Source organism: Neovison vison, chromosome 5, assembly GCF_020171115.1.
Source record: "Neovison vison isolate M4711 chromosome 5, ASM_NN_V1, whole genome shotgun sequence".
NCBI lineage: Eukaryota > Metazoa > Chordata > Mammalia > Carnivora > Mustelidae > Neogale > Neogale vison.
The window spans coordinates 57,064,287-57,075,723 of record NC_058095.1 but is presented as its reverse complement, the minus strand read 5'-3'; the positions used below and the strand labels follow the sequence as shown (position 1 = coordinate 57,075,723).

Below are 11,437 nucleotides of genomic sequence, written 5' to 3'. Positions count from 1 at the left end.
GCCAATCGCGCGCCTCTACCAACGCCCCTTAAAGGCGCAGCCGACGCCGCCCGAGCCGGGGCGAGTCAGTTCCTCGGCTCCCTACCCCCAACTGCGGCATGGAGTCGACCCGGGGGCGGCCTGGGCCCGAAGCGGACCTTCTGGTTCTGGGGGAGCAGCAAGCCGCGATCTTCGGCGGCGGGCCGGGCCGAGCGCCCTCCGCGCCGCCCTCGGGCCTCCCGGGGTGCGGGCAGGAAGAGGCCGAGATCGTTGGGGGCTCGAGCCGCCACCCCGCGGCGTCCCCGAAGACTTCGAGCCTCGGCTCCGTTCACCGGGCCGAGCGGGAGGCTCGGGACGGCGAGCCGGGCCGCGGAGGGACGCCGTCCGCGCCGGGGAGCCGCCGGGGGGCGCCGGGTCCCGAGCCCGAGCCGCACGGCTCCTCCAGGCACCAGGAGGACCCTGAGCCGCGGGAGGAAGAGCCTGCGTCGAAGGGGGGCTGCCGTCGAGGGAGCCCGGGAGGCCGCGGGATGGAGGCTGAGCCGCGGGAGGAAGACGACGAGGAGGAGGAGGCGGCGGCCGGCAGGGCTGGGCGCTCGTTCTCCAGCCGTCTTCAGGACAGCCGCAGCCTGGACGGTCTGAGCGGGGCGTGCGGCGGCGCGGGGTCCGCGGGGGGTGCCGAGCCTGGCGCGGGCGGCGGGCGCCGCGCCACCATCTCCAGCCCCCTGGAGCTCGAGGGCACCGTGAGCCGCCATGGCGACCTCACCCACTTCGTGGCCAACAACCTGCAACTCAAGATTCGTCTGAGCGCCGCCCCTCAACCCCCGCCCCCCGCCCCGGCGCGGCCCTGTGCAGCGCCCGCGCCCACTCCGGCCATCCCCCCGATCGACCCCGACGTGCTGCGGGATCTGGAGCGGCTGAGTCGGGAGCTAGGCGGCAGGGTGGACCGTCTGCTGCGCGGGCTGGGTGGCGCGGTGCAGGAGCTGACGGCGCTGAGCGTGGGCTGCATCCAGACCTACCGCGACGCCGTGGACTCCCTGGGCGAAGCGGTGGACATGAGCATCAAGGGCATGTACACCCTGCTGGCGCGCTGTGAAGAGCTGGAGCGGGCTCTGCAGCCAGTGCAGGGGCTGGCGCGCCAAGTGCGGGATATCCGACGCACCCTGGAGGTGTTGGAGGCCCTGTGCAAGTGACCGGCAGGGCAGGAGAGGCTGGCCAAGCCAGGGCCCAGCAGGATCCTAAGGACTCTTCAAGGAGCCCTGGTGGGAACTGCCCGCTGAGGGGAGGTCTATGTATTGGAGGCTCTTCCAGACGCATTTAGCAGGCCTGCGACCACTCGCTGGGCCTTATTCAGGTGTATGTGGGGGAAGTTCTAAAGCCTCTCCTGGTGGGAGGAGATGATGCTCTGCTTCTTTTTAAGTTGGCCATCTGGAGCGACTTTGTTCTCGACTCTCTTCTCCAGCCAGAGCACCATCTCTGGGAACCCAGGGCTTTAGGTCTCAGCTTGGGAGACAGGACTGTTATATGTGGTCAAGAACGGAGAACAGAGGAGGCCTCAGCCCCCACTGTGGCCACCCTGACTCCAGTGGCCACATCTCAGGTGCCAGGGGCTGTGGGAGCTTGAGTGGTCCTTGGCCACATGCCATGCAGACAAGGATGCCCACCTGCTTCTGCCCTCTGGCCCCCTACCATCCCCCTTCCGCAGCCAGAACCGGGGTGGAACTAGAAGGAATGCATTGCATGGTAGAGGGGGTGAGGTGGGAGGGGTCTCGCTGCTCTCAGGGTTCAGGCGGAATTGTTGCTGGTTTTGAAGCCCACCTGTTGTGGAGTGTTCTAGTCAGTTTTGGCTTTCTGAGTTTTTGTGGAATTAAAGTGCTGCTGCTAAGGCTGAGGTGTGTCTGTGTGGGATTCCAGGGATTGGTGAGCTGAAGGAGCGGGAAGGAGGGTCGGTGGTTTTCGTGGAGCTCTCTTGGCGGATGCTGGGTGCAGGGCGAGAGTCCCAGGCTCCATGGGCAAGGGTATATGGTTCCTACTCTTAGGCAGCACTGCGATGGGGGTGGGGGTAGGGGGCGACCGCGGGAGATGGGGCACGTGAGACACGCATATTCGGGCTCAGGGATCCAGTAAAATAAGCAGCGTGTTCTGGTACCGAAAGGGAAGGGGCTGTCTTAGATCTTGAAGGGGCCTGGCAGGGGCTGGGTGATTTGGACATCCTGACTCAGGAGGAAGACTGCGAACGCTTGTTACCTCCATTCCAGACACTCCCCACACTCCGCCTTTCAGTGTCGTATTCACTCCAACCTCTCCAAGTTACGTTCCAGGAGCCCCACATTGTGGCCGCCAAGTTACGTTCCAGGAGCCCCACATTGTGGCCGAGAGCGTTATAGAGATCACAGAAGGAACTCCACAGTTTTATTAAACCTTCCTCCTCCCCCTCAAGTCAGTACCATCCTGAGCTGAGTTTCAACATGTTTCTATTTTGGGTGTGAAAAGTTCTAGAATTGGAAATGTTGCTTCACAAACCCTCCCAAATAACAAGAAATTGCAGCGTCTCAAAGTTTAAAACAAAACAAAAAAATACTGCTTCTGGCCCGTACGGGGATCGAACCCGCGACCTTGGCGTTATTAGCACCACGCTCTAACCAACTGAGCTAACCGGCCAGCCGGTGGTGGTGATGGAGTCTGGAGGTATATAAATTTATAATATTATGTGTTCTGTCCTCCAAAAAAGAAATGGGCAGAACCATCCTGAGAGACATGAAAACGACATACGGGCGGAATCAACGAGCATCCCAGGAAGTAGCAGCAAGCCGAGACCCGGGCAAGCGCAGAAGTCCCTGGGGCTCGGCGACATGGGTCCACCAGGCGCAAATACTGACCCCGCGCCTGGCAACAACCACGCGGCGTCCAGGAGCGACCGCAAACGCCAGAAACGGAAAGCGCCACCCGGAGGCTCCCAGTGGATTCCGAGAGAGACGCCGATGGATCTGTGGACGCCCGGAGGTTCTTCGCAAAAGCAGTAGAGCGAGAAGGCACCGCTGGGATTCGAACCCAGGATCTCCTGTTTACTAGACAGGCGCTTTAACCAACTAAGCCACGGCGCCCACCGCCCGGCACACGCCGCCTTCTTTCCTTGGCCGGGTCCCCTCTCCCGCAGGTGCACGGAAGCCTCCGTGTCCCTTGTAAGCCGGCTTCGGTCGTCCTGGAAAACGGGGTAGAGGGGACGAAAACGACGGTCGGGGGCGACCGCGAAGTACCGGGGTGACGCGGGAACGGAGGGGGGGCAGGTGGGCGGTAACGAGAGATCCTCGCTTCGAGAAGACAAAACTGAGCTCTGGCGGCCGCAACCGCACGCCGACGAGGATGGGATTCGAACCCACGCGTGCAGAGCACAATGGATTAGCAGTCCATCGCCTTAACCACTCGGCCACCTCGTCCGCGGAGAAGTTGTTTCCGCTCTTCTCTCTGGGGCCTGAACTCGTCCTCCCGCCCGCGGGACACGCCCGCGTGGCGGAGGGCGCGCGCGTCCCGGGACCCGCCGGGCGCGGCCGACGCAACCCGCAGGCTACTGCCGGCCCAGCGACCTTTTCACCTGCGCGCGCTCCACGCTGTCCCGTCGGGGCCGAGCGACGTGACAGTCCTCCAGAGCCTCATCCCCGGCCCGCGCTTGCGGGACCCGGATCCGCGCCCACCAAACTGTGGGATCTGGGCTCCCCCGACGGGGCGGCTCGGGACGGGGCGCCGGGGGAGCTCCCCTTCCGGACCCTGCGAGGTGCTGCTCCGAACCCGGCGCAGGCGCTCGGGATAGGTGGACACGCCGGGAGGGGAGTAAATAAAAGGGACGGAAGCCCCGGTGGAAAACAAAACAAGAAAAGCTGACCCCGACGTGATTTGAACACGCAACCTTCTGATCTGGAGTCAGACGCGCTACCGTTGCGCCACGAGGTCGGCCGGCCGGAGGCGTGGACAGGTCTCCCCATGGCCACTTGGCGGCCGGCCGGGGTCCCGGCGATCGAGGCTGAGAGCCAAGGGCCCTCCCGAGCCCCTAAGCTCCGGCGGCGAGGTGGGTGCGCAGTCCCGCCCGCCTCGTGCCACCTGCGGGGCCCCAGCCCCGGGCGTCCTGCCCACGAGCCCCCCCGGCCCCGAGCTGCCTCTGGGCAGGGGGTGTGGCACGGACCCACGCTGCCGGGCGGAGCGTGGAGGCGCTGCCCACGCCCCGGGCACCAGCGGGGCGCTAGACCAGCTACTCCCGGTTGCCCCCTATCCGCCTCGCCCCCGGCTCGGAGACTCTGGTGTCAAATTCCACGGTAGAGCCCCGGCTTCGGTCGTTTCGTCGCTCCTTATGGCTCTGGGGAATAATTTACAGGCAGAGACGTACACAGACCGGAAGTGTGTGTTTTGGTAAATTTCAACAAATGCAACCCACAACCCATTCAAGCTATAGTTCCTTTCCTCACCTCTCCCGCCCCCCGAAAGTTCTTCCCTGCCTCTTCCCGGAGGCGGCCACTGTCCTGATTTCATCACGGCGGACTTCGTTATGAGCTGGCAGCTTCTGGAGAGGGGTACCGGCAACTGGCAGAGACACCCCCCCCCCCCAGTTGCCTCTCGAGGCGTTCAACAGGCCAGAACGGCGGCAGAGGTCACGCTGTGTCTCATGCCTTCCCTTCCAGGTCAAATGCGCGTTCGGTACAGTGATGCTCCCGAAGTCCTCGGAGTCCACAGAGATGTCACAGCCCCCGACCCCGACCCCCGACGTCCTCTGGCTTTCATTGAGTCTGGACAACATCTTTAAGAGCCTTCTTCTCCCGGGGTTGTCAGGACATGGATATGCTGGCTTTCCCCTGTTCTGCCCCATCCGTGCTCCCCAGTCTCTTTCTCTGTCCTTTAACCGCAGAGCTCTGCCACCACCTTCCCTGGAGTCAGCCATCCGTGTGCCCAGGGCTCCTGAAGCCTGCTCCCACCTCTGGATTCAGCCGCCCAGCACCTGCTGGACATCTTCACATGCCCCTGTCATCCTTCCTTCCCACTCCTTCTGCAAAGCCACCAGTGCCTAAGCTAAGGCTGGGAGTCTCCTCTTGACTACTCCCCCCACACACACACACCCCATTCTCAGTCCCCAAATCTTGTCCATTCCATTTCCCGTCATAATTCCCCATCCTCGCTTGCTGGATTATTGTACTAGACTCCTCTCTGATGTCTCTACCTCCAAAGGTCATCTTTTTAAAATGCCAGCTCATTCCCATCACACTGTGGCTTAAAATCAGTGCCCCCTCCCCATCGAGATTAGGTCCTAATTTACTGGCTGAGCCCCCAGGTCCCCAAGGTCACGCACTTCTTAAGTGGGCCCTGGAAGCAGGTTGCCAGTATTCACATACAGGCTTTGCTACTTACTAGTTGTGTGATTTGAGCTCCTTGTTGAATGGCCTTGCGTCTCCGTGTCCCCATACGGAAAATGGATCAGTAGCAGTATATTTCCTAAGATAAAGTGCTCAGAACCTGACTGGTCCCAATCAGCTATTACGGTTGTTATTAATATCTGGTCCTTACCTGATTCTCTTCAGCCACTGCCTCCTCACCTTCCAGGAGACAGCCACGGTGACTCATTTCAAGTTCCTTTGTCTCTGTGCCACTATCCTTCTTTATCTGGATGACCCCTAACACACCCTTCCAAGACTCAATTCAAAAGCTTTCTCTTCCCTACTTCTCCCCTCTTCCCCGGGGAGGAGGCTTGCTGTGTGTCTCCTCCAGGATAACACTTAAAACACTACTTTTAATTGTTTCCCTCACCACACTCTAAGTTACTCAGGAGAAGGAAATACGTATTCCCAGCACCCCATACAATTCCTGGGGTATACTGCGTATTCCAGAAGCATTTGTGAAATTAAGGAGGGATAGTATTAGCAAAAGCACTAGCATGGGCAAAGCCTACTTTACAGAGGAAGGAGACATGTCTGAGAAGTTGAGAGCATAGGATAGGGTGCAAATTTTTGCTAGAAAGGGAAGTTGGGGGGCGCCTGGGTGGCTCAGTGGGTTAAGTCTCCGCCTTCGGCTGGGGTCATGATCTCAGGGTCATAGGATGGAGCCCCGCATCGGGCTCTCTGCTCAGCAGGGAGCTTGCTTCCCCCTCTCTCTCTCTGCCTCTCTTGTGATCTCTGTCAAATAAATAAAATCTTAAAAAAGAAAAAAAAAAAAAAAAGAAAGAAAGAAAGAAAGGGAAGTTGGGTCAGTGGACATGGTACCAGGGAATGTGGACTTGACCTCTAGGCTCAGAAAGGTTCTATAGCAGGTGTGAGGAATTATCAGTCCAGGGTCACCACCCAGAGTATACTCGGATGTTTAAATCTCCATTTATCCCACCAGTTTCCAAGTTTTAGAAACCAATAGATTATTCTGTTCAGAGCTGCCTTGCCCAATATGGTTAGTCACTAGAGGGAGCTATTCAATAGGGGGTTTGTCAAATGAAGCTGAAATTTAACCATCCAGTTCCTTAGTCTCGCTCGCCCAATTCCAAGCGTTCAGCAGTCCCGTGGAGCTAGCTGGCTACCACATGCGAGAGAAACAGTATGAAGTATTTTCATCACGGAAAGTTCTGCGGGGCGGTGCTGGTCCACAGGCTGAAAGCTGGTGGCCTGGGGCAGTTGTATGCTGTATATGCTCTTGTCATCAGGGGTATTTTTCTCCCTTTTCATTTTTTTTTTCACCGTTTAGTTGTATGTTAACATTTGTAACTGGAGTAAGAATTTGGATGTCTGGCCTCTCTCAAAACAAAAACAAAAACCAGCTTTTCCTGGGTAACCTGTATTTCAAGGTAAACAAAAAGTTGACAAAGGCACATTCTTATTTATTTATGGAAGAATAACAGGTGACAAGTGCAGAAAGGAACGATGCAATTAAGACACCCCTGTTTTGCAACGCTTCCTGCAAGAATGAGGCTAGGCAGCAGCGATCAATGAAACCCGTGCGTGAAAACCTAATGGGAACTTTGTAATGCTTCCGTCGGTCTGACTATGCCTGACTCCACTGCTCAGATCAAACACCGGAAAAAAGAGACAAGCGGCCAGGATGGGCCTCCTGATGGGACAGGATCAGAAATACAAGCCAACTCCCATGATGTCTGTTTACTGGAAAAATGAATGTGAGACTCAGCAAACACTATTTCTAGCAACCAGTCTACAGGAAACACAGGACGCAGAGGAACATATGAAATGACAGGACCAGACGTCCCTGTCCCAACGGCTCAGTGTCTTCATCAGAGAAACTGCAAGGAAGGAGAACAAAGAGGAAGAACCGAAGATTTTTAAAAAATAAAATAAAATAAAAAGATTTAAGAGGCACATCAATCAAGTGCAAGGTGTGGACTTCGTCATGCGTCTGTATGATGGATATTGGGCAATCTGAGCTATTTGGTGATGTCTGGGGTTTGCTTGGCAATAATTAGTGCGGCTGGGAGGAACTTGGGCTGAACAAGGTTGGTGTCCTGTTGGTAACTGATGGAGCAGAATGGCAGGCTTCAAAGGGATTCATCCTTCTGTTTGCTTTATTTTTACATATGTTCGAATTTTTTTCCCCTGAGCTCTTTTCTGACCAGAGCAGATGTCCATCAGGGCTGGACAGCAAGGGTCCAGCCCAGGCTGGAGTCATTGGCCCCCCTGCGAAGGGAAGGACGCACCAGCTCACCAGCAGTACCTCCTGTGGCCACAGGGTGGCTCTAACACTCAAATTTGTGTGACCTCTGTGGGGCAGGCTTCTGCGAACCAAGGTCATCATGGAGAGTGGCAGGGCAGACCTAAACTCCTGCTCACTGTTATTAATTCATAATGTGAAATGTGACTACCCAGTTCTACTAAGAACTACTAAGTTCTTAGATAGTTCTACTAAGAACTATCTAGTAGATTCCCTAGGCGGGAAGCCTATTATAAGCAGAATGCCCCACACTTGCAGATGGGGGAGCCCCAAATTCTGTCATCCTTGACCCCTTCCTTTTTCATCACCCACTCATAGCCCCATGTTTAGACCTTCTTATCTTTTAACGATCTCTTGATTCCTGACACTTTGTTCCACTTTCTTTATTTCACTCTGGCCTAATCTCATTCTGTCCGTCCTGGGATCACTACAGCAGCCTCTTCCCATGCCTGCTCCCTAACATCTCAAAATCCGTTCTCCACATTGCATCCAAAGTCATCTTCTAGAACACAGACCTGACCACGTCTCTCCCCCAGGCTGCAAGCCTGGCACCTGTGTGTGCCCATCCCACCCCACCCCATCCTACCCCACCCCACCTTAATCTCTTCTTCCCCTCCCATTACTAGCCTCCAGACATACCAGCTTCTTTCTGTTCAACGAACAGACTGGCCTGTTGTGGCCTCGTTCCCACCTAAAGGAACTTCGCCCTCTCTGTACCTACGTCTGGAAAGTTCTTTCCCCAATCTTTTCCCCATGGCTGGCTGACTCCTCTACATTCTCTTTGTTCCACAACTTTGGAAGATCTTACAAAAACAGGTCCTGGGTTTTGCTCACTTGCAGTGGTTGAAAGTGTTTCCTTTGTCTGTGAAATGTCAGACTTGACAACTGTTACTGTTGTAGGGGGAGGTTGGTAATGACAGTGGCCTGGGCTTCCCATTCCCAGGAGAAAAAGTCATGAGAGTTAGAGGCGAAGGGAGGACCCCTTCCGTCCTTGGGTCTTATCTATGCACTCAATATTTTCGTGCTTGCTATGCTATGCTCACATGGAGTCTGCCTCTCATTGTACTCAGGACATCAACGTTGTCACTTGTCTTGAGGGTCTCATATGGATGAGGGTCACCTCCAAAGAGAGAAGCAGTTGGGTCCACTGTACTTTGCTTGTCCCTCCTGAGATGAAGACAGTTTGCCTGTCCCTCCTGAGATGGGGGAAGGTTTCAAAATATTTTCAGAACTTTTAAAAAAAAATTTTTTTTAAAGATTTTATTTACCCACTTGGCAGAGAGAGATCACAAGGAGGCAGAGAGAGAGAGAGATGCAGGCTCCCCGCTGAGCAGAGTGTCGCCCTCGGCCCGCAAGAACGACAACCAGCCTGGCATGGTGTTAATGCTTCGTCTCTTTATTTCGACAACTTTCTTAGCTTATATGTGTCAGGGTGACCAATAAGGGGCCAAACAATGGGGAGAGCCAATGAGAGTCCTGTTATTATACTGATTAAATTTGAAACAGCCAATGACTATGTCCTCCTTCAGGTGGGCTTCACCAGAAAGTTCGGTGTTTACTTGCAGCATATTTTGCTGGCAGTGAGCCAAGCGCCATCTTGTAATGGCGGGGACTTTCCCGGCCGGAGGCGGTCCCCGACACAGAGAATCCAATGCAATGAGGGGCTCAATCCCAGGACACCGAGCCAAGGCAGTGGCTTAATCCACTGAGCCACCCCTATTCAGGCACCCCTATTTTCAGAACTTTAAAACAGTTCAACAGTTAAAGAGAAAACCTCCCCTACACGCCTGAGAGCTCAGAAGGCCCATGCGGGTAACATGTGATTTCCGTCCAACTTTTCTAGAGTAAAATAATAATAATAATAATTCAGAGACTTGGCTGAATCTCACTCTTTATACAGATAATTCATCTGAAAAGTCTAAATGATTGTGTTTTTTATTTTGTGGGTTTTGGTGACCACATTGTCTCCATTATCCATTATGAAATTTAAGACTGCACTGCCCTTTAAAGAGATGTTTTTTTTTTTTTTTAATTTTTTAAAATTTTTTAAATTTATTTGAGAGAGAGCATGAGCGAGGAGAAGGTCAGAGGGAGAAGCAGACTCCCCATGGAGCTGGGAGCCCGATGTGGGACTTGATCCAGAGACTCCGGGATCATGACGTGAGCTGAAAACAGTCGTCCAACCAACTGAGCCACCCAGGCGTCCCTAAAGAGATGGTTTTTTGTTTTGTTTTTGTTTTTTTTAAAGATTTTATTTATTTATTTGACAGAGAGAGATCACAAGCAGGCAGAGAGGCAGGCAGAGAGAGAGGAGGAAGCAGAGAGCCCGATGCGGGCCTCGATCCCAGGACCCTGAGATCATGACCTGAGCCGAAGGCAGCGGCTCAACCCACTGAGCCACCCAGGCGCCCAAGAGATGGTTTTATAGGAAAATGTCACTGCATAGATTCAATGTATAGTTGTTTAACATATAGGGACCATCAACCCCAGAAAGTCATTCCTTCTTTTTATAAAGCAATTTAAATGTCTCAATGATAATATTATAGAAGACCGAAAAGGAAACCTTAGGAAGGGCTATCACTTAAAACTTTTTATTTTAAATAATCTGATTTATGGAAGAGTTGCAAAAATAATACAGAGAGGGGCACATAGCCGGCTCAGTACATAGAGCACGTGACTATTGATATGGAGTCCTGAGTTCAAGCCCCAGCTTGGGTGTAGAGCTTACTTAAAATAATAAATATAAGGGGTGCCTGTGTGGCTCAGTTGGATAAGCGTCTGACTCTTGGTTTTAGCTCTGGTCATGATGTCTGGGTTGTGAGATCCAGTCCCTTGTCTGGCTCTGTGCTCAGCAGGAAGTCTGCCTGAGATTCTCTCTCTCCCTGTCTGCCCCCCCGTAAATAAATAAATCTTTTAAAAAACATATATATAAAATACAGAGAATTCCCATGTACTTTCGGAGACCGTGTTCGCTCCATCATTGCCTCTCTTTCTGCCTCTACAGACACATACATATTTTTCTAAACTATTTGAGAGTAAATTGCAGACATAATGCTCCTTTACCCTAAAATAGTGTGTATGTTCTAGCAAGGACAGTCTTTTCCATAACGGCAGTAGAATTATTAAAAATGAAGTAATTAACATGGATATTACTGGTACCTAAACTAGAGACCTCATTCCAGTTTCCCAATTGTTCCACTGATGTCCTTCGCAACAAAAGATAGTGTTTGAGGCTTTTTTTTTTAAGGTTTTATTTATTTATTTGACAAACAAAGATCACAAGTAGGCAGAGAGGCAGGCAGAGAAAGAGGAGGAAGCAGGCTCCCTGCCCAGCAGAGAGCCCCATGTGGGGCTCAATGCGGGGCTCGATGCGGGGGCTCGATCCCAGGACCCTGGGACCATGACCTGAGCCAAAGGCAGAGGCTTTAACCCACTGAGCAACCCAGACACCCCGGAGGCTTTTTTTTAAAAAACCTGGTCCAAAATCCATCATATTTCTCAAGTCAAAGGTGTCACATCTCTTTAGTCTCCCTAAATCTGGAAGAGTTCTTCAGTCTTTGTCTTTTCATGATCTTGAGCAAACACCTCCTCACTATCTCTTTGAGTTCTGAATTTTTTTACCCACTGATTTAGAAAAAGGAAATGTATCTATTATATTGGGGTCCTCAAAGACAGAAATGTGTTTCCTCTCAATTTTGACATTTTCTACAACAAAGTTGAAGAATGAATCACTCATTTTTCAAAGGGCCTTTCCTTGCACCTCCTTTTTAAAAAATAT

At 53.3% G+C, this 11,437-nt stretch overlaps 1 protein-coding gene and 4 non-coding genes across 5 annotated transcripts; 1 reads left to right on the top strand and 4 right to left on the bottom strand.

The window, feature by feature from the left end:
- The first annotated feature begins 47 nt into the window (after positions 1 to 47).
- On the top strand, positions 48 to 1,864 carry BORCS6 (BLOC-1 related complex subunit 6). The gene has a single exon (XM_044249039.1). The coding sequence runs from the start codon at positions 99 to 101 to the stop codon at positions 1,167 to 1,169; it is 1,071 nt and encodes a 356-aa protein (XP_044104974.1). The 5' UTR covers positions 48 to 98; the 3' UTR covers positions 1,170 to 1,864.
- Positions 1,865 to 2,563: 699 nt separating this feature from the next.
- On the bottom strand, positions 2,564 to 2,637 carry TRNAI-AAU. The gene has a single exon. It is a non-coding gene; the product is annotated as a tRNA-Ile (tRNA).
- Positions 2,638 to 3,006: 369 nt separating this feature from the next.
- On the bottom strand, positions 3,007 to 3,080 carry TRNAT-AGU. Its single transcript has one exon. It is a non-coding gene; the product is annotated as a tRNA-Thr (tRNA).
- A 251-nt stretch (positions 3,081 to 3,331) lies between these two features.
- TRNAS-GCU lies at positions 3,332 to 3,413 on the bottom strand. The gene has a single exon. It is a non-coding gene; the product is annotated as a tRNA-Ser (tRNA).
- A 439-nt stretch (positions 3,414 to 3,852) lies between these two features.
- TRNAW-CCA lies at positions 3,853 to 3,924 on the bottom strand. The gene has a single exon. It is a non-coding gene; the product is annotated as a tRNA-Trp (tRNA).
- Between the last annotated feature and the right edge of the window lie 7,513 nt (positions 3,925 to 11,437).

Coding starts and splice junctions, on each gene's coding strand:
- BORCS6 (XM_044249039.1), top strand. CDS start 99: ATGGAGTCGACCCGGGGGCGGCCTGGGCCCGAAGCGGACCTTCTGGTT.